This window comes from Perissodus microlepis, chromosome 4 (genome assembly GCF_051167445.1).
Source record: "Perissodus microlepis isolate ML-2025 ecotype Zambia chromosome 4, ASM5116744v1, whole genome shotgun sequence".
Classification (NCBI taxonomy): domain Eukaryota; kingdom Metazoa; phylum Chordata; class Actinopteri; order Cichliformes; family Cichlidae; genus Perissodus; species Perissodus microlepis.
Genome location: NC_140464.1, coordinates 4,394,580 through 4,417,977, shown reverse-complemented (window position 1 = coordinate 4,417,977; position 23,398 = coordinate 4,394,580). Strand labels below are relative to the sequence as shown.

General features: G+C 40.0%; 1 protein-coding gene across 1 annotated transcript; it reads right to left on the bottom strand.

Moving 5' to 3' along the window:
- Positions 1-1,376: 1,376 nt before the first annotated feature.
- sack1fa (scaffolding CK1 anchoring protein Fa) lies at positions 1,377-19,981 on the bottom strand. The gene is made up of 5 exons (XM_084925152.1): positions 19,129-19,981; positions 10,133-10,300; positions 8,307-8,428; positions 3,029-3,819; positions 1,377-2,339 (listed from the first exon to the last, which is right to left on the bottom strand). Exons 1-5 carry the CDS (start codon positions 19,600-19,602, stop codon positions 2,290-2,292), a joined length of 1,605 nt encoding a protein of 534 aa, XP_084781278.1. The 5' UTR covers positions 19,603-19,981; the 3' UTR covers positions 1,377-2,289.
- Positions 19,982-23,398: the final 3,417 nt, after the last annotated feature.

Below are 23,398 nucleotides of genomic sequence, written 5' to 3'. Positions count from 1 at the left end.
CCGGCCCTAATTTGGCTTCAGTTGATATCTCTTATATACAATACAGACACGTTTGATTTTTGATTTTGTTAGAGCTAGTTAATCGCTTTATTTAAACACAGAAATTTATAATAAGTACCTTTAAATTCACCTAACCCTCCCCAAATAGGTTAGTGAGATATATTGTTGATCAATGGTCATGAGACTTTGCATAATTATGATGAAGAAACTGACCTCACAGCCCTTTGTTCCTTCAGTGGGATGGTTTCAGTCATTATGCAAATGTACTGTTTATAATATTGGGGAAACCTGCAGTCAGCTGAGACTGAAGAAGTCACATGCATGAGTGACAAAACGTTTCTCCCACTGAAAACGCTACGTCCAAATGAACAGAATCAACTTTTGGGGGTTAGCGAGATACAATGGGTTTTCACTGTGATGAAGGCGACTGCCGTCTTACCCTTACATCATCATGTTAACTAATGCTAAACTCAGAACCTGGTCCTGAGCAAATTATGTTCAGGGCTTTGGTTTAAACTCTTCTGTAGCTCAACATTTTCACTGATTTTCTCCACTACAATCTCTAACTGGAGTAATTAACTACCGGAGAGAAACAAAGCAGTGTGCAGCAAAGTTACACCAGTGCAAAAAGCACCACATATTTAGAAGAATAGACATTCATTCAGTTGGTCCTAGTGTACCCAAATTCCATTTTCCACTGCTGGAATTATGGCTAATAGATCAGACATTAGAAAATTAATCAGTCTGTATGCAGAGTAGATAAAATCTGATTAATTTCTCTGTGATCTGACCACAAACTAATTTGCAGGTCTCCGTCATTGGCCTCTACGACTGTCAGACATGAATGGACTGATACTTAAATGTATCCAGTTTTCTAGACAGTTTAAATCACCTGCAGCATTAAGTGGTGAAGCAAATATGTACATCCACTCATGGAGACAAAAAGTTACAATTTTCTGCAGCATCACCAACTCTTGACTTGTTTTTAACATCAGAGTGGATTTCTTTTCTAGCTTACTCTATCTGATAATATCTCTGACCGAAGTAGGCGGTGCGCAATCGACCCAGATTGTATGGAGGAAGAGTCAAATGATGCATTAAATGCTCCTTTACTGTCAGAGCCTGATGCAGAAAGAGTTCAAGCTGCTAACCAGTGTGATTTCTCTTAAATCTGACTTGAGTTTTATGTTAAGTTGGGCAATTAAATGCAAAGAAGGCCTGACTTTTTATGTTGAACCTGCTTCATAGTCTAAGCCTCAGTTATTGGCTGAGAGTTATTGACTTTTTTTTTTTCTTTCTTTTTTTTAAAATAAGCACCAAACTGAAAATCCATAGGAACTTGCTTTAGGTCAGAAAGAGGCACCCCTCCCCATCTGTACCCCTCACCACGAAGCAGCACTCAGCTATAGTTCACCAGGAGACATCGTGTTCCTTCTAACTTTGTAAGCAGCATAAGACCTGACCCCCACCTCCTGCTGTGCAGTCAGGCAAAGCTTTGAATATTCGCTGTTGATCTTCATCAAATCTCAGGGCTCAAAAAGCGATCTCCCCTGGTTTACATTTCTGAAAATAACAGGCTATCTGTCTGCATGCTGCTCTTTAACTGACAACAAATCACACAAACACTTTTTTTTCCCTTTTGTTTTTATTCCATTTCTGCAACAGTTCAGATCATTTGTGTCTCAAGTGGTTCTCAAGGATTCACATTTTATTCTCCGGCCTGTTTCACCTGCGTATCAAAACAAAATCCCAAAGTGCAGATGCACAGGTCCTCATACATTATTCACAGTCTGTACAACACACTCCCATAAACACTGTTGCCAAGGGTCCTCAGTAAGGTTACACTCAGGTACAACACCACATCTGATCACTTTTCCTGTCCCCATGGAGACCAGAATACCTAAGAGGTGTTATGTAATCCATCCATGTCACCTGGATCAGTCATCGGCTGCTCTCTCAGTCTTTAGGTTCACGAGTGTAAAACATGAAAACACTTTAGTTGTAAAATAACCTAATACCAAAAAAGTGTAGAAAATACATTTAATAGTGGCAATAAAATCTCCCACGAGCACTTTGGCCGAAAACGTCTCGAGGGAGTTCAGTTGCAGCGTGTCTCTAGTGTTGACCTTCAGCTCAGCCTGAAGCAGCATACGTGTCCAGAGGGACAAACTGCACTCATTTTTCGTTAAGAAACGTTGGCTGGTTGCAGTAAGGTGATACAGAGACTCACCCGCTGCAGCAGGTTTAACAACCAGACCCTCAAGTGTCCGAATATCCTCGTGTTTTTTCTCATGATTGGATGCAGTTCCTCTTCTGATGCCGGCGGCGACTTTTGAACCCTGTTGGTAAATAAAAGGAAAAAAAATCCTTCAATTTAATTCACAATCACAAACTGCAGTCACACAATAACTGATTCTTGACCATGACGAAACGAAAAACACAAATATTATCGACAGACATCACAGGGCTCCTGCAGGTCCCTGAAATGTCTTTAAAAAGCTTAAAAATGCTAAGGATTCAGAAAGGTTCAAATGTTCTCTTCTTCTGACACTGCAATTTTGAATCTCCTAGTAAGATAAAGTGCTTTGCAAACACTCGGCATAAGATATTTTCCAAAATGTTTCAAACAAACAAAAAAAAAGTCAGGTTTTAAATTAAAAGGGTAAAAACTTTTACGATGTTCTAGTGTCATGTACATCTAGATCTAGATTCAAAATCTAAATATTTAACACCACCGGAAATTTAATTTGAAATTAAAGAGCATCGTTTCAGCTACTTGGCATTTAACGTGGACCAGAAATGAGTTGATTTGATGATAGAGGCTTAATCGCCAAATATTTTCAAGAACTGGAGAAATTTCTTTTAATTTGAGTGTATCAGACAGAAAATCCTGGACTTTCAAAAAGTTTACATGTTAGTTTGTAACTCTACTTTTTAACCATTTTATAGACAAAGCACTCAGTAAATATTTGCCTTGTTGCTCACTCGGACCACTGAATTATAAAATAAAAGATCTGTGATGACGCACCGTCTTCGTCTCCCGTGCTGATGGTCTGCATAGACACGCTCCTCTGAATGAACTTCGACGGCTTCTTGATTTTGGTTTTCAGTGGTCCTGGTTTCTCAATGAACTGAAACGAGTCGTCGGATTCATTTCCTGCAACCCCGTTGGCCACTGAGACTTTACAGTCTGCTGTGATAGTGGGGGAGGGGCTCTGAGGAGTGACCACGCCTTCCTCGATAGTGTCTGTACTGTGATTGGCTCCTCTGCCCTTCAAGAAATGCCTGAAGGAGCTGCGCTTTTTGGGTCCGTCTGCCTGGTTCTTCTTCTGACCTCCTTTTCCATCCTCCTCTGTAGGTGAACCTGGACTCTGTGGGGAGGCTCGGTCCAACTTTTCCTTGTTTGCATTGAGAAAGCCGTTCTGCAGACCGTTCCTCCGGTTCAACCCACCTACTAGTGAGTCCCTCTGAGTCGACAAGTCCTGTAGCGAACCCGTCAGACCCAAACTGTTCCCGAAAACCAGCGAGTACTTGGGATTGTGGTACTTATGCGCAGGAACTTTCAGGTCAATCTGCCTGGAGTCCCCAACCGATACCTGAAAGCGAGATGTAGTGACGGGCAGAGGCCGGATGTGCTGCATCTTTGGCTTCATGACTGGTGTAGGAAGAGGCGGTTTAGTGATGTTGAACTCTCTGTACAGGTCCACCTGCTCAGACACTGCGTACAGCTCTCGGAAGTCGTTGTCAAAGAAGTCCACAGTGTGTCCCGACATCACCGTGATCATGTTCCTGTCCAGCCGGGACGAACTCCAAGTGAAGCTGCAGAAAAAAAACAGGAGCGTAAACCAAAGCGGTGATTTAAAGTGGACAAAAAATATTAGCTAAACACCGGGAGACACAACTGCTTGTATTTTATTATTTAAGGCCATTTAAAGAATATATACATATACACACAGGTTTTGGCTAAATCCAACAACGTCAGAGGTCAAACTGGGCTTTTTAGGGCAACAAGAAGTTCTTCCAAGTCTAGTCAGCAGGTTCAGTAACCATTCATCACAAGCTGCTGCACTTCAATTCAATTTTATTTAAATAGCGCCAAATCACAACAACAGTTGCCTCACAGTGCTTCAGTATGACCTATCCCATGTCCTTGCTTCCTTTGTAACAGCTACATCACCATTTTTGGGTCTTTCAGATGTAAAAATGTAAACTGTGTAAATTTTGGTTAAGACTGGAAGAAATTTGATGAAATCCAATATGGCCGTTATGTCAGGGGTGTTTCCATGTGTCGGCCATAGGTTTTCACGCTTCTTTTCACTGATTACTTTTTTAAGGCTAACATCAGCATCACCAAATGGGACCACTGAACAAATTTCATGCAAATTAAGTTACTTTTTTTTCATAGCAACAGGGCCACATCTCCACAGCAAGGCATCTCATGGAGCTGTAAAGTGGTGCCTCAAGCTATGGATGCAGTTATCCAACAAACACTAGATACACTTTAGATCTTACCGTTGGTGCCATATTTTGTGAGACTACAAAATTGGTGGATAGTGGCAGCATAAAGTCAGGTTATAAGACGATCGATGGGAACTCGTTGAGGCAAACCTTGCACATGGTTCCTCCATGAACACAGCACCAACTTTGACCCTTTGGTGGCGCTACATTGTTTGAGATGCATGCATTAAATTTGGTGAAAATTAATCAGGGAACCGTCTCCAATCAGTGCATCTAATTTCACAACTTCACTACAGTTATGGCTGCTTAGACCTGAGTAAGAAAGTCAAAGATGTATAAAAATGTAGACTCAATACGGCTGCCTCTGTAGAATCACTTTTGAGCCCTCGGTGTTGACCACATAGCTGCAGCCTGTAACTTTTCTATTTAAACTTGCATTCATAATGAGGCATCACGCATGAGTCAGGACATGACTGTGCTCATTTCACCTGCCACAAATCGGTCCCTCCAGTTGTGACTTTAGTCAGTGAAGGAAGATTCGCCTCATCACTGATGTGGTCAGATGACGTGCATTCAGACTCATTTTGTGTGTTTGCAGCTTTCAGAACAGCGATTTAACAACGAGAATACAGCTGTGTGGATCCTGTCAAACTCGGAGCTCAGAGGTGAAATCGAGCTCTTTTGTAATTCTGAACTTTGCACTAATGGTTGCAGCTGTTTTATCAGCATGTATGTAGTTATGGCAACACAACATCTAAAACTGAACAAATGACATTATTTTGCCTTTATGTAGACTAAACTGTATCTAAGAAGTCTTTCTGGGATGTGCAACAACATTAGATTTTTATGTTTCAGTTAATCTAAAGCATATCAGTGCACTGCATGTGTCTGGCTCTTAATGTGATCTCCATTTCCCAGTGCGGCCATCACTAACATTCGATTTAATGTCCTGGATTTAGATTTTTAAAAAGATAAATGTTAGCTTTTGTCATAGCCCAATCTGCAAAATGCGTGTAATTCCTGTCATTGCTGCAGGTTAAAAGGAATCTTTTTCTTTGGAGATTTGCATTAAAATTACTGTTTATATTGATACCTGACATTTATATTCAATGTTCATACTGATATGACTGCTATACGGAAACGTAGGCTCGATGTTTTTTATGCCGTTAACTGCAACATGTATTTAGACGTGCACTGGTTGTTATATGATCTCCCCCCTTCTGGGTTACATATGTTCACCTCTGCAGAATTCTTTTTATCCTCAGCAGCGATAAAATTTATCTATTTATTTGTTTGTTTCAAATCTTTAATCATTCATTTACTTGGTTTACTGTTGTTGTGATTTGACACTGTATGAAAAAAACTTAATTGAACTATTAAACTAATAAATAAGGTTTTATTTTGATCCCAGAATGTGCTGTAAAATGCTTCAGCTTACTACAGCAGTCATGCACTGTATATGCCAAGGGCTTTTAATGTGAAGGACCAGGAGAGAAAGCCCTTTTTTGTGTGGATCTGGCAGCGGTACCATTTGCAATACTGGAAAAAGGTTGCAGAATAGAAAGGAACAGAATAAAACAAAGCAATGTATTAATACAATTAAAAATGAGTGAGGAAGATAAGAGAGGTACATTGAGTACAGACAGAGGCTAAATGCCTTTAATTTGTGGATATTGCAACCAAAAAATTAAACAAAAGTGACTTAATCAACTGTAGAAATCTTTAAGAGCTGGATAATTAATTCACCCGCATCACTGCCTGGTGTAGGATTTCATTTAAATGTCATACTTTCACCTAGTGTAAGTTTTTTTTATTGTTTTAATGGTTTCTCTGAAACTACTTAATCATTTTAAAGCACTCAGGAGAAAGCGGTACGATTCCCTTATAATAATCTCCCAGGTCATAAACGTCCGGCTCGGTCACCAACGACATTTACCAAAAAGCGGACCTACAACAATACATTTATCTTTTCCCACACTGAACCAACAGCAGATAAGAAGAGAGTGTGTTTAAAAAGCACTTCAGTCATTTTACAAGATTAATAAGCTTCAGGGTGTGTAAGGAGTTATTTGGAGGTTTAATGGAGTTCCTTTTGTGCCGGCTGCTTTTAGAGAAAATGTCTCACACCTAACAGTCACAAACAAGCTGCTCTCATTATGTTGGGTTTATACAAAAGATACAAATAGTCAATCAAATGAAGCACAAATAATGGTTATTTAATAACCATGTCAGGATCAGTTAATCTGCTTTGGAGTGAAACTGTGTCAGAGGGACATTGTATTATGTGTAAAAGTGAAACTGTCCAAATGAGTCTCAATTGTGACTCTGAACATGTCACCGTAACATGGAGTTGAATATAGGAGGTCAAGCGGTTCAAAGTCTTGACCAAAAACAAGATACAACTGGACTCGGCACGCTAAGCTGGACTTTTATTTTGAAGGATTTTCCATTTCCCAACGAGAGCATACCTTAATTACATGATTTATCTGTTAGTGTGAATATTTAAATTCATCCCATTCTTTACAGCATATAGGCACGTTGCAGAAAAGAGACATCAGAAAACAAACACCTTGCTGTATATAGTATAATTTAATTTTTGTACAACCAGTTTCTAAAAAGTTGGGACGCTGTGTAAATTGTAAATAACAACAGAATGCAATCTCATAATCCTATATTTTACTCAAAATAAAACACAGAAAGTATCAAATATTTAAACCATTTAAAGACAAAATCTTGGCTCATTTTGAATTTGATGGCAGCAACGTGTCTCAAAAAAGTTGGGACAGGGCCGTGTTTCCCACTGTGTAGCGTCCTCTCTGCTTTTAACAACACTCTGTAAACAACTGAGGAGAGCAGCTGCTGGACTTGTAGAAGAGAAATGTTCTCCCATTCTGGTCTGATATAGGACTCTAGCTGTTCAACAGTCCTTTGTCTTCTTTGTCGTATTTTTAGTTTCATGGTGCTCCTGGACTGCTGGCTGGTCAGTTCACATACTGCATCTATTCTGTGCTATTCTAATAAAAACTCTCTGCAGTTTAGCTGAAAAAGCATTGTCTGGATGGGAGCATATGTTGATCTGTAGACTACCTTTCAGTAGCAAATGTAGGTGTGCCGGTAGATTTTCCAGATGTGCAAGCTGCCAGTTCAATAGGCACAAAGGCATGAGATATGAAGATAAAGACAGAGAAGACAGCGACATTTCTGGATCATGTTCAAACAGGACGTCTTTGCATGATGGAGCTTTAACCTCCATTTGTGGATGGCACAGTTAATTGTGTTCACAGACAGTGATTTCTGAAAGTGCTCCTGCTTTTAATGCAGTGCTGATTTTCAGCCTTATCACTTGCACGTAGAGATTTCTCCATATTCTCTGAATCTTTGGAAGATTGTGTACTCTAGATGACGAGACAGGTTTTCTCAATTTTACACAATTTGCAGATGCAGTTTAATGAAAATTAGTGAACCTCTGCCCATTTTTACCTCAAACATCTTCTCTAAGATGTTTTTAGACCCAATCATGTTATTGACCTGCTGCCAATTAACACAAATACTTGCAAAACATTCCTCCAGCTATTTTCTAAGTACCACTTGTCCAGCCTTTTGTTGCTCCATGACTTTTTGAGACATTTTGCTGCCACTGAATTCAAGTGCATATTTTTCATGAAATTTCTCAGTTTTCTGTGTTGTGTTATGAATAAAATGTGTTTATGGGACTATTTTTTTTTTCTTCTTTTGGGTGCTATAAAATCTTACATTAAATAATAAATTGAAACAGGTTGCTTTATCAACCTTTTCTGCTTCCTTTGAATGCACCTGACCACAAAAAGAAACACTGGTTTGATATTTACCTGTAAGACCCGAACATGACCTTCTCTCCATCCACCAGCATGTATTTGGAGCACAGGGAGCCTGGCAGTTTTCCAAAGGACAGGGCCATCCCTGCACCTTTTAGCATCCGCACACGTAGATTCTGTAAAAGAAACACCTGTTGGATTACACACTGGCTTACCTGTGTCAAAAATGTCACACACGTAAGCCTGAGTAAACGGACCCCAGCTATCGGGCATCCGTGGCTTTTTCAAGGATGACTGGCTGATTTACAGAGATGCCAAGTCAAATTTCTGCAGGCACACCCAGAAACATAAAGTCAGCTTTCATAATAAGTAAAGGCTAAAACCCAAACACTTCAGCCACCTCTGTTTACTTAGAGGGAAGCAGGAAAAGAAAAGGACGTAAATGCTGAGTAGACAAACTGGGAGGAGGCTCTCCTGTGTTGTCAACCCTGGCGTGGGGTGAGAGCGTCAAGTTACTGTCCTTGGATCTGTTCTCAGGATCTATGAATGTTCCCTTGTCACTAGTAACAGTAACAGAGCCCGGCACTCTGAAAGGGTCTTTCACAGCCTTATAAACTGATACCACAATGGCCAGCCATTCCACCACTCCGGTTAAACCAGACTGGAGCTGAAAAACTCTGCATACAACAGATAAGACTGGGTATTATGACACGGTGAAGATAGGATGACAGATGACTCACTATTTGCGCTTAATCTAAATCAGCACCTAATGTCACTTCTCAGGTTCTGCACCACAAGAAGCAGCAATTACATGTTAGCTCGTGCTAGCGTCTGCTCAGCAGTCGATTTTCCAATAATTCCTCAAAAATTATTAATTTGACCCTCCCTGTTTTACACTGGAAGGAAAATACTTATTTTTATTTTCACACATATTTTCACACAAGTGCTCCAACAATTCCATTTCCTCACATTTTATTGATTTCCTGCTGTTTATCAGTTACCTAACCACTACGTCTGCTACTTTTAGCTAACTAGTTAAACTGTTCTTGCGAAACCTTTAATGATCTGGTTTAGTTACTTAGATAATACTTTTTCAGCCTCAATCTTTGACTTTTTTGAACTTTTGAACTCTCTTACTTTAATCTTTTTAACGTATTTCAACCATTTACTCAAAATTTTAGCTAACTGCTACATCCGCTACTTTTAGCTAACTAGTGTAACAGTTTGTGCAAATCTTTGCAATCTATTTCAGTTACTTATATAAAATGCTTTTTTCAGCCTTAATCATTGACTGTTTTGCTGACTTAACTATTTAATTTGTTAATTTTATCCCTTTTTAAAAACTATTTCAACCATTTACTCAAAATTTTAGCTAACCGTCTACTGTTTATGTTTTACTTTAAGCTGTATCAATTCTTTAAAAGTCCCATTAAAAACTACTCCATCCATTCAATGCTGGATACTTTTCTGAGCAGTAAATTGGCAGGTTTCACAAACTAAATTCCTGTAACCTCCAATGCACTGCTGCAAAGGCAGTTATGAGAAATCAAACCTAAAACTACCCTTAGGGTTAAGTGGGAAAATGTAAGGTTTTTGTGGTTGGTTCTGATCCTTTAGGAGCAGTTAATCTAAGTGTATTGCCAAGTTTTCCTGGTTCATGTTTTAACTAGATCAAACCTTTGAGGCAATTAACTTGTCAGCGATTTCCCAGAAAGCCTGACCTATGATTCAGAATAAGTTTTAATCAGGGATAATTCCAGCCGTCATCGGCATTGTTCCAGGACTCAGCAGTGACCTACTGAGCCGTTTTCCCATGTTCATTTCCTCTTTGTTTACTGTGTTAGAGAACCTCCTCTCTCTGCAGCGCTCTGTTTGCTCACCCGCAGATGCATCGCGTTAATCTGCAGCCGAGAGCACATATCCAGAAAATGGGGCACTCCCCTGGCCTCCAGCACAACGTAAACTGCCACGCCGCGCCGTGACGAAGCATCCAGCAGGTCCTGGAGAATCTGCAGGTCCGTGAGGAGGTCCATGACGATGGCCACTGCCTGCGAGAAACAGAGGGGAGAGGAGCCATCTCACGTTACTCGTGCATATCCATTAACACTTGTGCTCTTTTTCAGTTATTTGAGCAGTCATATTTTTTTTTAAATTTGGAAACAACAATTGCTGAACAAAAGAAGAAGACTTCAACAGCAAGCATACACAATATACAAGTATGTGAATATTATTCAAATATAATAAATAATTCACAAAATATTGAGACTAATTGGATCGAGGCTCTCAAAGTTGCAGTTTTAGTGCCATTTAAAGCAGATAGCATGTGACTGAGGGCATCCCCTAATGTTCACACCATGTGTGCTCACCGCATGCTGGTTGAAATTTTTATTTCAAAGCTAGTTTAAAGTTGTTTAACAGTTCATAAGGTGGTCCTGACTTTCATTTATACCAGTTCATTTGCTTACTGTTAAACTTAAGTACATTTTGCATGGAGCTATAGGCTACAGAGGCTATAAAGATGGTTGTGAGCAGTCAGGTTGGCAGTTCAACTCCAGGTCCAGCCCCATCAGCAAAACTATTTCTCTTTTACTTTTGCTTTTTCATCCCACACATCTGAAATTAATTTGGTAGCCTTGGTGTGAACTTTAAAGATGTTTAAAAAATTTAAACTCATGAAATGAGTCATGTAAAAATGCAGTCTATCTATACACATTTACACCCACTCTAACTGACAGATCAATAAAGAGTGGACGTCACCGTTATGTCACCACAGTCGTGTGCATATTTTGGTGACAAAATAACAGAAAATATATGAAATAAAACCCGAAAGACGTTGGGACTAAGTAAAAAAACCAAACCCATCTTTTTGTGCCTTTAGTCATGGGAACAGAAATGTAAGTTTTTAGAGAATCATCAAAGGCATCCTGTGTTGTGAATCATCATCATCTTTGTTTGTTAAACAGACAAACAGACAAAAGAATTTCATACCAGACACACACATAAAGGCAAAGTCAGCAATAATGAATGATTAGAAAGATAAATTAGAGGGATCCTTATAGAAGACACCTTGTTACCAACTTTAACAGACAAAACAAATCAGTCATTTTCATTGTTTCTTCATTTATGTATCAGTCAATCAGCAGATATATTAGAATGTGTGATATGACACATTTATTTTTCACTATGACTGAAGATAAGCTCAGCTAAGCCTCTGGATTTAATAGTATTATTGCGGTCACAGCATGACCGAGCTAATTTATATTTGGCTTTAAATCTACACAGAGTCTAGGCTGTAGGCTGTGCAACAGGCCGAAACCATTGCCAGCATTTATACTTGTGCACATTATGCCTGCGATGCTAAAATACCCGTTGGTGGTTGAGTTTCTCTATCCGAGCTGCTCAGTTCCCTTCCAGTCAGTTTGAAAAATAGCAGCACAAGAAGGAGTAACCAGAAATGAGTTGGAGGAAATGACTGCACTCACTGCAACAATACAACGAGTATTTTCCTCTCTAGAAAGATACACGTCAGGTTACAGCACAAGTGCGTGTGGTTGCAGCATACCTATGATTTAGATTTAACTCGGAGTTCTGAACCCTGAAGTTACAGAGGAAGCATCCACGGATACACCAAGTCCAAACTTTGTGTCCTCATTGATCACTTCATCACACAAATTTAAAGTGTCTTGGGCAACAAACTACATTTATGCTGTGGCATTCAGAGGGTAGGGTCACAATTTGGCTTTAATGACATGAAAGCACTTATCCATCCTGCCTTGTACCAGCATTTAGGCTGCTGACGGTGATGTCATGGTGTGGGAGATATTTTCTTGACTGTCTTAGTAACCGTTCAGCACTGAGTATTATTGCTGACCGTGTCCATCCCTTTATGACCACAGTGTACCCATCTTCATATGACACAAAGCACCAAATCATCTCAGACTGGTTTCTTGAACATGACAGTGAATTCACTGCCCTCCACAGTCACCAGAGTAGAGCAGCTTCGGCACGTGGTGGAACGGGAGATTCATATCATGGGCGTGCAGCAGACAAATCTGCACCAACTCTATGATGCTCTCGTGCTCTCACCATGGACCAAAACCTCAGAGGAATGTTTCCAGCACCTTCTTGAATCTAATAAAGTGAATGGCAAGCGCACAGGTAATTCAGTAAGTGTAAGGAAATAAAAGCTGAAACCACTTCTGTTTTTTTCCTGTAAAACACCTCAGACCAGCCTGATGGGGAAAAGTCACAATTCCTGTGTATTTACTTTTAAATCCGGCTGCGGGATGCACCATTTCAACATTAAAACAACATCTGAATGTTTCCACCACTCCCACTGCCAGTCCAAACAAAGGCACCAGGGCGCTAACCTGTCATTAGTCTTGTGATATGAAGTTTAAACACGCAACCTTCCACCACGGCAGCAGTTCACACTTCTGCACAACTTGTTTTTCCAGGCGATTAAAAGTTTTAGCAAAGACAGTTTGGACAAATGCCAGCAACGGCTACGACTCACAGCACCGCTAATCTGAGCAAGAAATCAGCAGCTACATCTCTAACAGATGCATTTCTAACACTTTACAGCATACAGTTTAATTATGTACTGGATTTATTAGACCAATAAGACTGCTGTTTGTACTGAGATGTTTTATAGCCTCTCCTGGTTTTTGTACCCTTAAGAGCAGTTTCAAAAGATCATGTGACTCTTTTTCCCCATTTCCTTATTACAGTTTGTTTGGGACTCATCCAGCAAACTGAAACTAGTTCTCCAGGAAGACACGAGTTTGAATAACACAGTAAACCAGGCATGACTCAGTGAAGCTCCCGTCATCAAATTCTCATCCAAACTGCTTACGATGCATTTTATGTTGGAAAAAACATCTATCCAGAAAATGCTTAATCTGAACTATTTCAAGGTTTTCTGGAAATTGAAGCGTTATTTTCATACACGCCCACTTGGTATGGCTAACGGTTATTCCACCTGCCAAGACTGTTTTATTACATTGACCTTCCACGAGCTCTGGCTGATAAACCTGATAACATACACTTATTTTAAAGTAATAAAACAAGTGTATGTAGAAGTTCATTTTCAACAGAGGGTGAAACGAGGCCAAGCACAAGAGAAAGAAGGATTATTTTGAAATGTGACTCATGTAAAGCTACTCTTTTAGACTCCAAGAGTAAAAATATGAAGCTGGAAGTGAGCAGATTAGATCCATTTCAGTTGTAGTGGTTTACAAGTTCACCTAAAAGAGGTTTGGGCTGTTTGTCCACAAACAGCAGGTTTACGATGGCGCTGTTGTGAAATTTGAGTTTTTAAATCAACCATTCCTTTTAGGTGGGTACAGAGATTTGCCAATAGCATTGTGCTTTCAATGAGGGCTTTAAAAATTAATTAAAGGCACCTGTCAGCAGCAGAGAAGTATTTACATGACTCACAGTTCAAAATAACTCTTATTTGTCTTATACGAGCCTTTGGTGCAGACCCCGAGTTGCCCCTCTGCCTGACATAAGCCGTTTCCGGTTTAGCCCCTCCTCCATTAAGCAAACTTTCTCTTGATTGGCTGGTGCTCATAAACATAAGGTTTGAACAGCAGGTGGGTGGGACTTCTCTGTAACACAGAACCATCATCAGTAAGAACAACTTTTTTTTTATTGTTACTTTTAACGACCTGGAAACACCTGGAGAGCTTTGGGTGTTTGTTGGCGAGTGCTGCTGCCAGTCTTTGTTCATGGCTGGGCTTCAGCTTGTTTTCTCTGGTATCTATCATCACGTGTGATATAATGGAAAACCTTCCACTGGGGCAAATTGAATCAAACACTTGAGCCCTGTGACGTGAACGGACAACACCTTGTGTAAATGACTTCTCCTGATGGGATTCTGGTGAAGTGCACCTTCTTATTGTGCATGAAACTACACATGACATCACCTGAATCGAAGAACTCGTTGTTTTCTTTCCCTTTCAGGCGACATTTTCTGCTTTTTCTCTTGAATGCAGTTCGACCGGTAACCGTCACCTCGGCTCTTTCATATGTACATCTCAGCTCTTCTCTTGGATTGTGATAATGATCTCCTGTAGAGTAATGTTATGCATCCAGGATTAACGTGTGTGTGCGTGCACCACTTAAACTGCACAAGGACTCTTTCAAGTATCTGTCAGGCTTTTAGGAGGGGATGATTTATTTTATCTGAAGGGGAGCAATCTGTGCCTGATTCATTAAGCTGACACGGCGCTGAGCAGACTGCTGTAGATGGATAATAAAGTGGATTATTAACTATTCAAATATGATGAGTTCTGCACATCTTTATTCGTCTTTCCACCCAGAAAATACAGCCTCTGGTGCTGCCCGTCAAAACCAATCGCAAGTGAGCGATTCTCCTCATTAGCTACGATTTTCGCACCTGGGATTTGAGCCAATCAGACGGAGTCGTGCAAAACTCCAAGTGGGCGAGGAGAAAAGTTTAAAAAAAAAAGAGTGGCTTGTTAAATGCCAACCTTAACCTGGTCTGCAGGATCTTGGGGGAGGTTTTAATCGCTCTGCTGGGTGCGTGTCGTGATGTGAAGCTGCCACTCAGCCGCTCAGCTTTTCCCTTCTGCGTTTTAATGGCTTGTTAAAACTTGCACAGGACTCTCCCATTCATTTAGCTTTTATCATTTTATTTACCCACGCTGGCTTCGTTAACCCTCACCTGCTTCAACCTTACTAGAAAATTCTCTGAACAAGCGTTACAACAACGCTACTGCAGCGCTACAACTTGCAGATGCCCCTCAAACACGGCGTGTGCAGTTTGCTGGTCATTACGTTTTGAGAAAGAGGATGTGAGGATACACTGGCTCAGTGACTGTGCTGGTTAAAATCAAACAGATCTGAGAAAAGTTTCCGTCTGATTCCATAACTTCAGTAACTTAATGAAACCATTAAAAAAAATGCGGCCTTCAGAATATGGAATTTGTCAGTGTTACAGCCTCTGACAGCTCACAGAAGTAGGTGGAATTTTGCCACTTTTACAGTTCTCATTAGTTTTTCCATTTGAGCATTTTTGAACCTTCATAACTTCAATTAATGAGATTTTCAAGGCTGAAAAAAACATTTAATCTCTGTTAAAACTTCCAACTAAATCAATTTTAGAAACACCTACTGCATCACAATGTTCCAAAAATATTTATTTTATCTTTAATTATTATTTATTTATCTTTTTTATGTTTCCCATAATCAGCTTTTAGCATTAGCATCATGGGATGAATGACATTTTTAACAGAAAACTTTAATAAATCAACCCCTGCTACCCTGATTGTTTGATCTGTTTTCTGATAACTCACGGGAGAAAACTCAAAAGAATCTCATCGACATGTGGAATAGGAACCTAAACACCAGATTAGAGATGGACCGATCCGATATTACGTATCGGTATCGGTCCAATACTGACCCAAATTACTGGATCGGATATCTGCGAGAAATAAAAAATGTAATCCGATCCATTAAATATCAAAAAAGCACCTCACAAAACTTGCTACGGGTAACTCGGCTCATAACCGTAGCACGTCGCAGCAGTATGCATCACGTGATAGAGCAGCTGCGTGTATTTGTAGCTTCGCTACCAAACCAGCATTTCATATCCGAGGAAGTGATCCCAGAGAGAAGTAAAGCAAGTGTGTAAGTTAATCTCTGAATGTTTGTAACGCATTTTAGCGTTAAGCTTAACAACCGATATATGGAGGGACTGCCTCTCTCTCTCTCTCTCCTGCTGCTACTTCAATCGTGAAACTGCTTAATGATCAGCTGATCGGCTTTTCTGTCGTGAGTCCGTCTCTCTTCTTAGTTTTTGGCCCACTTTGCACCAGAAAGAGGAAACCAGCGGTTGAACAACAGCAGCACTATTAAGCTTGATAAGCTGTTGTTAGAATTTATTTAATATTACTTTCTACACCAGGATCTTTTTCTATGTAGCTGGTAACTGTGCAGGGGCGGATCTAGCAAAGTTTAGCCAGGGGGGCCGATAGGGCATGAACAGGGAAAAGGGGGCACAAAGACATACTTTTCTTTCTTATTCTCATTTAAAATATCTAGCTTTTAATAAATAATTATCTGAATCTTACACCCAAAGTTTTAATCTGATGTAAAATATATAGTAGTCCATTACTGTATATAGTAACTGTTAAGTCTAATATACCCTAGTAAGCTATACTACTTTTTCCTTTGGGAAGATACCATCTGTGCAGTCTGCAATTCTGTTGAAGAAAGATGTTGAATCTATTTAATTATTCTTGAAAAATAATTTATTTCTGTGCATTTTTCCCCACACTGCATCAAATTAAATTTGATTACATCGATTAAGCATCATGAGGTGGAGGGTGGTTCCCTATTTTTTTTTGCTGGGAGTTTGCAACCCTATTAGTTAGGTTGCTTAATATTTCTGCTAAGTACTCTTTAAAATACCAGAATAGGGAGGATGGAGTAGGTTTAAGTTTATTAGATTGATTGGTTTTGCTGAACTATGAAATATTTTGGGCGCAGTGTATTTTTTACATACAGGTATAACAGAATAGCTTTAGTGTTGTTATTTATTTAAACTTGAGTATAAACTTATACAAAATGCAGCAAGATATTAAAAAAACGTTTTATTGATTAAAAAATACACTATATCGGATTCATATCGGTATCGGCAGATATCCAAATTTATGATATCGGTATCGGTATCGGACATAAAAAAGTGGTATCGTGCCATCTCTACACCAGATAAAGCCAGGAAAAACCTTGGAGCACCTCGGGAGTGCATTAATGTCAGTAGTTCTCTTCATAAAGACAGCGATGGGTGATCAGGTGATCATGTTTTAGTCATAACCACCCTGTCTGCAGGGACCCAACGAGATAGAAACACAACGACGTCTCTTTCAGGGCAACATTGACAACAGAACAACCTTTAGCCAAAATCTGAGAACCACTCATTAAAATAACCTCAAACACAGCAGTGGACTTACTCGGGCCTTTATTAACAAGTATTTAAAAGTGACATACTACACAACATTTCCAGTTTGATGTTTTTATTACTGGTCACTAATTAAGTAGCACAGGTCAAAATGATCCGTTTTTATCTTATGCTAGACCTCAGTACATCCCTTCAGCTCATCCTCTGTCTGCAATAAACCAATTTAAGTCCTATACTTGAAGGCCACAAGACACCTCAGCAAAAGCACAACTACTTTATGTAAAAGTACAGATATCCCACGAGAAGTATCAGAGAATATCAGAGGGAATATATGAAGAAATAAACCCAACTGAGTTTCTGTTTGAAAAGAAAACAGCAGCAGCTTTTCCCACTATGACGTTCCCAAAGAAACCCTGAATTAGTCAATCATTCCTTTTTACGCTGCAAGCTGAAACTCGGAGCACCGGAGTAGAGCGCTGCGCCGTGACGATGGAAATTCCAGGTAAAAAGTCAGATGTGTATCTTTTATTTTCACTTTGACTTACAGCTGAAAAATGACAAAAAGCTCTTTGAGTTACAACAAATGTGAAAAACTTGAAACCCGCCTGCAGCTTCTGCTCTGTGGCGACTCATTAAACTGTTAAGACGGTGCAGTTATCAAGATGTAAACCTGCAAAATGTATGTACATGTACAAAGTGTACATATATATGCCACAGTGTGAGTTATATGCATACATGACAGTATGGACAACTAAGGTACAGATTGAATTATTGAAGAAACCTTTGAATAATCCTTATTCAAGCAGGCCTGAAACTAAAGATTATTACTGTTAATAGTGAATATTCTCCTGTTTTGCTTTGTTTTTCCATAACTCTTATATATTAAAAGTGAGAAAACTTACTCTGATTATCAAATTAATCATCCAATTACTGCGTGACAGGATGAATCTGGAGGAAGGAAGTGCTACACAACTCAGCGGGGTGAAAACAAACTCAGTCCAAAAATTATTCTTGGAACAATTCAGGCAGCGAACCCCTTTTTTATATGGACATTTTAAATTATTTAAAAGTATTTTTTTAACCCTAAAAAGATCGATTATCAAAACTTTTGATATTATTTTGTTTTTAACAGGCCGTCCCTGTTCACAGTTCACTCCACCTGTCCTTTGCACTCAAAATAAATCCTAAAAAGCTGAAGCTTTAACTCAAACTGACATTTATGATGATGAATTCAGCAAGACAGGAAACATGAGGACTGACTGTAACCGGCTCAGTTGGGGGGGGGGGGGGGGTCTTTGTCACTTTCGTGGTCAGGTGAGCGTCTGCAGCCAATCGCTTTTAGTATTACAGTGTTATACTCCTTCTTTGTTAGAAGTAGGTCAGGGACTTTCTCCTTTAATTGCTCCACGTATAAAAATGAGTTTCCTTTGTTTGGTTCAGGTGCAGGAGCTGACTCGTAAACTTTCCTAAATCTGAATCTGCAGGTGTTTTATTCCACCTGTTTTATTGTTTGATGCATGCAGTCACATTTTTGTATCAGCACTTTTAGAGGAAAGTTATGTAAGAAGCAAAGTGCTCGGCAGGAAAGCTCAGAGGTTTCTTCTTATTTAAAGTTTCACTATTTCATGCCTGTAGAATTTGAATCTCTGTGGGTTTGAAGTTAAATCAGGACAAAACTGAATACTTCTCACTGTTTTCTGGCTTCATAAGCACTACATCACAGACTAAGCGAACACTCACCTGCAGCCCTGACTGTTTTTATCGCTTCAGGTTAACAAATAAAAGGACTGAAGTTCCTATAAGTCAGGGTGTCCCAAATTTGGTGGGTTATTATAGAAAAATGTGAATAATTAAAGCAAAACTTTAAAACACTTGTGCGTAAATTTGAGTTTGGTTTAGATGCTGTAAACAGGGTGGATATGCAGGGTTTCTCTTCTTTTTTGTTACCTTGTGTGACTCCTGGATGAGCCTCCTCACCACCGCCTTGATGTGCGGTCCCTGCTCTTTGGGGGGGTGGGTGTACACGGACACCCGGGTCACCCCCTTGTAGACGCCGCTGCTGCCAGGCCAACCGATGTCCAGAGTCGGGACCTCTGTGTCGGACATCTGGGGCCAGTAGGTGGAGTGGACCCCGGAGTCCGCGCTGGAGGAGCCCTTGGACTTGTCGTGCTCCCCGGACTCGGAGTCGCTGTCCGTGTCGTACTCGTGGAAGGTTTTGCGGATAACTTTGACCTCTCGGGCGCATAGGAAGTCTTTGGTGTTGTCCTCCTGGAGGCGCATCTTGAAGGCTCCGTCCCCATTCCTCAGCAGCTGCTCCAGGGCCGCACGCTGCTCCTCACTGTAGTAAAACTCCGGCTTGGACTCCGGGACCTTCTCGTTAACGTGCTCATCATCCATGCACACCAGCTGAGACTCCGCCATGGCCCAAAGATTTAAAAATAACTTCCCCCTCAGTGCGCCACCGCTGCTGATTCCGCTGCTGCTGTTGCTGCTTCCCAAGAACCGCAATACCTGTGCTGACAGGTAGCAAGGGGGCGGAGCCAACAGGCACGTTATTAAAGAACATCCGGCCTGTAAACTTTCAGAGTACAACTTTCAAAAGGCAACAACGGAAGTTTGTCAGTGGTGGATCCTTCAGAGTAGAGGAACGTTATTGCAGGTCGGATTGGAGTCTTATGTTTTGCATCCCAACTAAAAAAATACTTCAAATTAAAACGAAATGCAGAAAAGCATCTTAGGTAACTAAAATAAAAATAAAAACTAGACTTTTGAAAAAAGTTCTCGTTGTCCAGGGCTGTGTGCTCGGGTGTGCACTGGCTCACTCTGGCTCTGCTGCTTGGCGGGGTCTGCCCCCCTGGCTCTATCGGCCCCTTGCAGGGTGTGGGGGCTCTCGGGCTCAGTCTGCTCTGGCTTAGCCGGCTGCTTGTGGCGCCTGCAGGCTCGTCGTCACTGCTGCCCACCGTGGCTTCTGGGTGACCCTCGTCCGGAGCTCTCCTCCTTTTCCAGGTGGGTGGCGTGATCGCCCCTGCGGTGGTCCTCCTTGGGATTTCGTGCTCTGAGGGGGCCTGTAGATGTCAGGGACCCGGGTCTCCTCCATGCCTGCTTCATGTCCTGGGGGGCAGGGCTGTGTCTCCCCAAACCCACTATCAAACACTTACATGGAGAAACCTTATGAATACAAGCGCACTCACACACACAGGTTTGCAAACAAGTACTCACAGACACTCACTATCTTGGTCAGCTGCTGCCTCGAAACATATCATGCATCATTAATACCATGTGCTACTCAGTAACATTTAATATTTATTATTTACTGTTACTCGTGGTTGTGTTGGTTGTTGCTATGGTTTCCTTGCTGTGTTGTTTTTGTTTTGTTTGGGTTTTTTTAAGCAGGTGTTGAAGCAGATTTTCAGGCCTTCAGACAAGAATTCTGATTGCGGCAGTGCCGGACAGGACAGCAAAACCAAGAATAAAAAGTTTATATATTTTTCAGTTTGGTAAAAATTTCTATTACATTTAAAATTTTATTACTGTCTTGTTATTGTACTTTCTGTACTGGTTTTCCTAAATATTGCCAATGACATATTCCCTCCATTCAATAACAATCAAAAAGACTAAAACTAAACATGTTCAAACAATCTAAACTGAACGTAAACAAAAAAATCCAATCTGGAAACCAACAGAAACTAAACTGAACTGAAAGCAAAAAGTCAAAATAGAATAAAAATAAAAAGTAATTAGAAAATACAAAACTATAATAACTCCGAAGCAAAGGTTCCCAAATGGTCTGTTTTGGGATTTTGCACAAAAAGTAAGGAATTAAATCTTAAATTTTCTACATCAGAACACATCACCAGGCCCTGATTAGTAGTGATGAGGGAAAAAAAACAAAAACATCTATTCATGTCCACTTATCATTATCAGGTTTGCAGAGGAGCTGGAGTCTATCACAGCTGCCACAGGGTGACAGACATGGTACACCCTGAACAGGTCACCAGTCTAACATAAAGAGACACACAACCATTCACACTTATGGGAAATTCAGAGTTACCACTTAACCTAACCTCACTAACTGCATGTCTGTGGACTGTGGGAGGAAGCAGGAGCACCCGACGAGAACTGACGCAAACACGACAAACATGGAAACTTCACAGACGGTGGAGTCAAACTCAGGACCTTCTTGTTGTAAGGCAACAGTGCTAACCACGATGCCACCATGCTGGTACACAAAAGCACCTAAAGAAAAAAAACTGTCTGGAGATATTACTGCAAAAGCTTCCTGTTTCCACACATGTTATCTTAGTCACCTAGAAACCAAACATCGCTTCTCATCCCTGGCCTAAAGTAAGAGAGCACCGGATCTTAACGAGACGCAGAGCCTGTGTGAAAGTTTCTGATACAGAAATGGATGCATGTTACATTAGCGGTGCTCTCTACAAACTAAAAAGTGTCGTTGGTACCCTGCTCAAAAATCCCTTCATCTGATGGTTCAGATAAAACTGTCACTGATGTCATTCCACAAGACATGGGGGTTGTTTTCTGCAGCTATAAATAGATGCTGTCCTGCTACTCTTCAGTGAGCTTTCTTTAGAGAAAAAGCTTTGAGTGACTCTGGATAACAAATGGATATCAGACAGTGAACTTTCTCTTACATCAAAGACACAGATGTTTGGATTTATTGAGTATTTTACTTTTTTCTATGTTATAGTCTATGAGCAAATTTTCATTTTTTTTATTAAGTTATGTTGTCAGAAATGTGATATTGGGTTTATTTGTATTGAGTTGGGCTGTTTTCATCTCCACTTCAGTATTCCAGGTGCCATAGCTGTACAACAAGCTACTGATAGGATCACCTTCAACCACCACAACTACCTGCTTGTTATACACACATGAATTTTTGTAAGAAAAAATAAAGTATATAAGTGTCTTTTTATTTAATTCCAGAAGTCTCAAAGTCAGTGGGGAAGTTTTAAATGAGTTCTTTGTTCCTTGCATCAAAAAAGTAAAACGAGTGCAATTTCTTTGTCTTTAATAGGGATTTTATTTTGAAGGGCAACTCTCCTTACCTGTACTTCTGGAGTTTTGGTTAATGTTAAGCAGGTGGACAATAATTCAAGTACATCTGCCATGATTTCTATTATTTTCTGTCAGGTTTTGTCTTCCATTTGTTCATGTTCACATTAACCTTGTGAATATGAACTTTTTCATCTCTGGCTGTGAGCACCAAAGCCCCACCCACCTGCTGGCAAACCCACTTGTTTGCGAGAGACAACCAATCAGAAGAAAGTTAGCTTAAAGTGAAGCCTTAAAAGCACTGAATGCAACTTCCTGTGTTTAAAACACATTTAAAGCTTTCGAAATTAATTAAAACAGCCAAAAAATGTAAAGAAAACCTCGGTCATCATTTCCATATCGTGTTTGTACTGTGTTGAAGACAAATTGACTAAAGTTAAATATTGTAGGGCTGTCTGCATGTCGAACTGTGTAAATGTGTGAAAAAAGTGCTTGGGCAGAGAAAAAAGTACTGGTGTGAATGTGCGCTCAAACTGTAAACAGTGAATTTGCAAATTTGAACCACAAGAGGTACAGTGGGTGATTGTAGCATCCAGTCAGCCATAAGAGGAAGAGGAAATACTGATGGAGAGGAAGAGGTTGTAGAACAGCTATTTAAACCACAGCTGAAGGACTCGGGAAGCGACTTTTATCGCCGCCAGCACAAAGTCTGGGAAATTAACGACAAAAAAATGCAGCAACAGTTTATGTTTGCTATGTTAGCTTTTTTGTAGATATGTGATTCACAAGGAATATTGTTCGCTCGATTAGTGCTTCATGGCTTTTTAACCACATCATTAATAGTCTTTTCTTCTTTTTATCGTTAAAGACTCGGTTATACAGCAGGGCCTAATAAATGTAATTATAGGTTTTACTGCATCTTTAATATTCTGAACCTCAGTTTTGTTCTTTTAACTTTCACATTTTTAGTTTTTTTTTTTATTATTATTATTCTTAACAACTGCATTTTATTTATTTTGTACTGACGTTACACTTAGGTCTTACAGGCCTAGTTTAAATGGATGTGCAAATCATTTTTATAATTTTTGCTACGACTCTAAAATGATATGTGATGTTATTAATGTTGGTTAAATGTGATTCATTAAAAACTTTCTAGTAACACACTGCCCACTAGTGGTGAGAGTTTAATTCATAGGGCAAGTAC

Bases quoted from the DNA above. Each gene is read 5' to 3' on its own strand.
- sack1fa (XM_084925152.1), bottom strand. From the start codon at position 19,602: ATGGCGGAGTCTCAGCTGGTGTGCATGGATGATGAGCACGTTAACGAG. The intron at 8,429-10,132 runs GTGAGCAAACAG...TTTCTTTTACAG, and splicing joins TTAACGCGATGCATCTGCGG to AATCTACGTGTGCGGATGCT. The intron at 3,820-8,306 runs GTAAATATCAAA...TTTTTTCTGCAG, and splicing joins GTCATGTTCGGGTCTTACAG to CTTCACTTGGAGTTCGTCCC.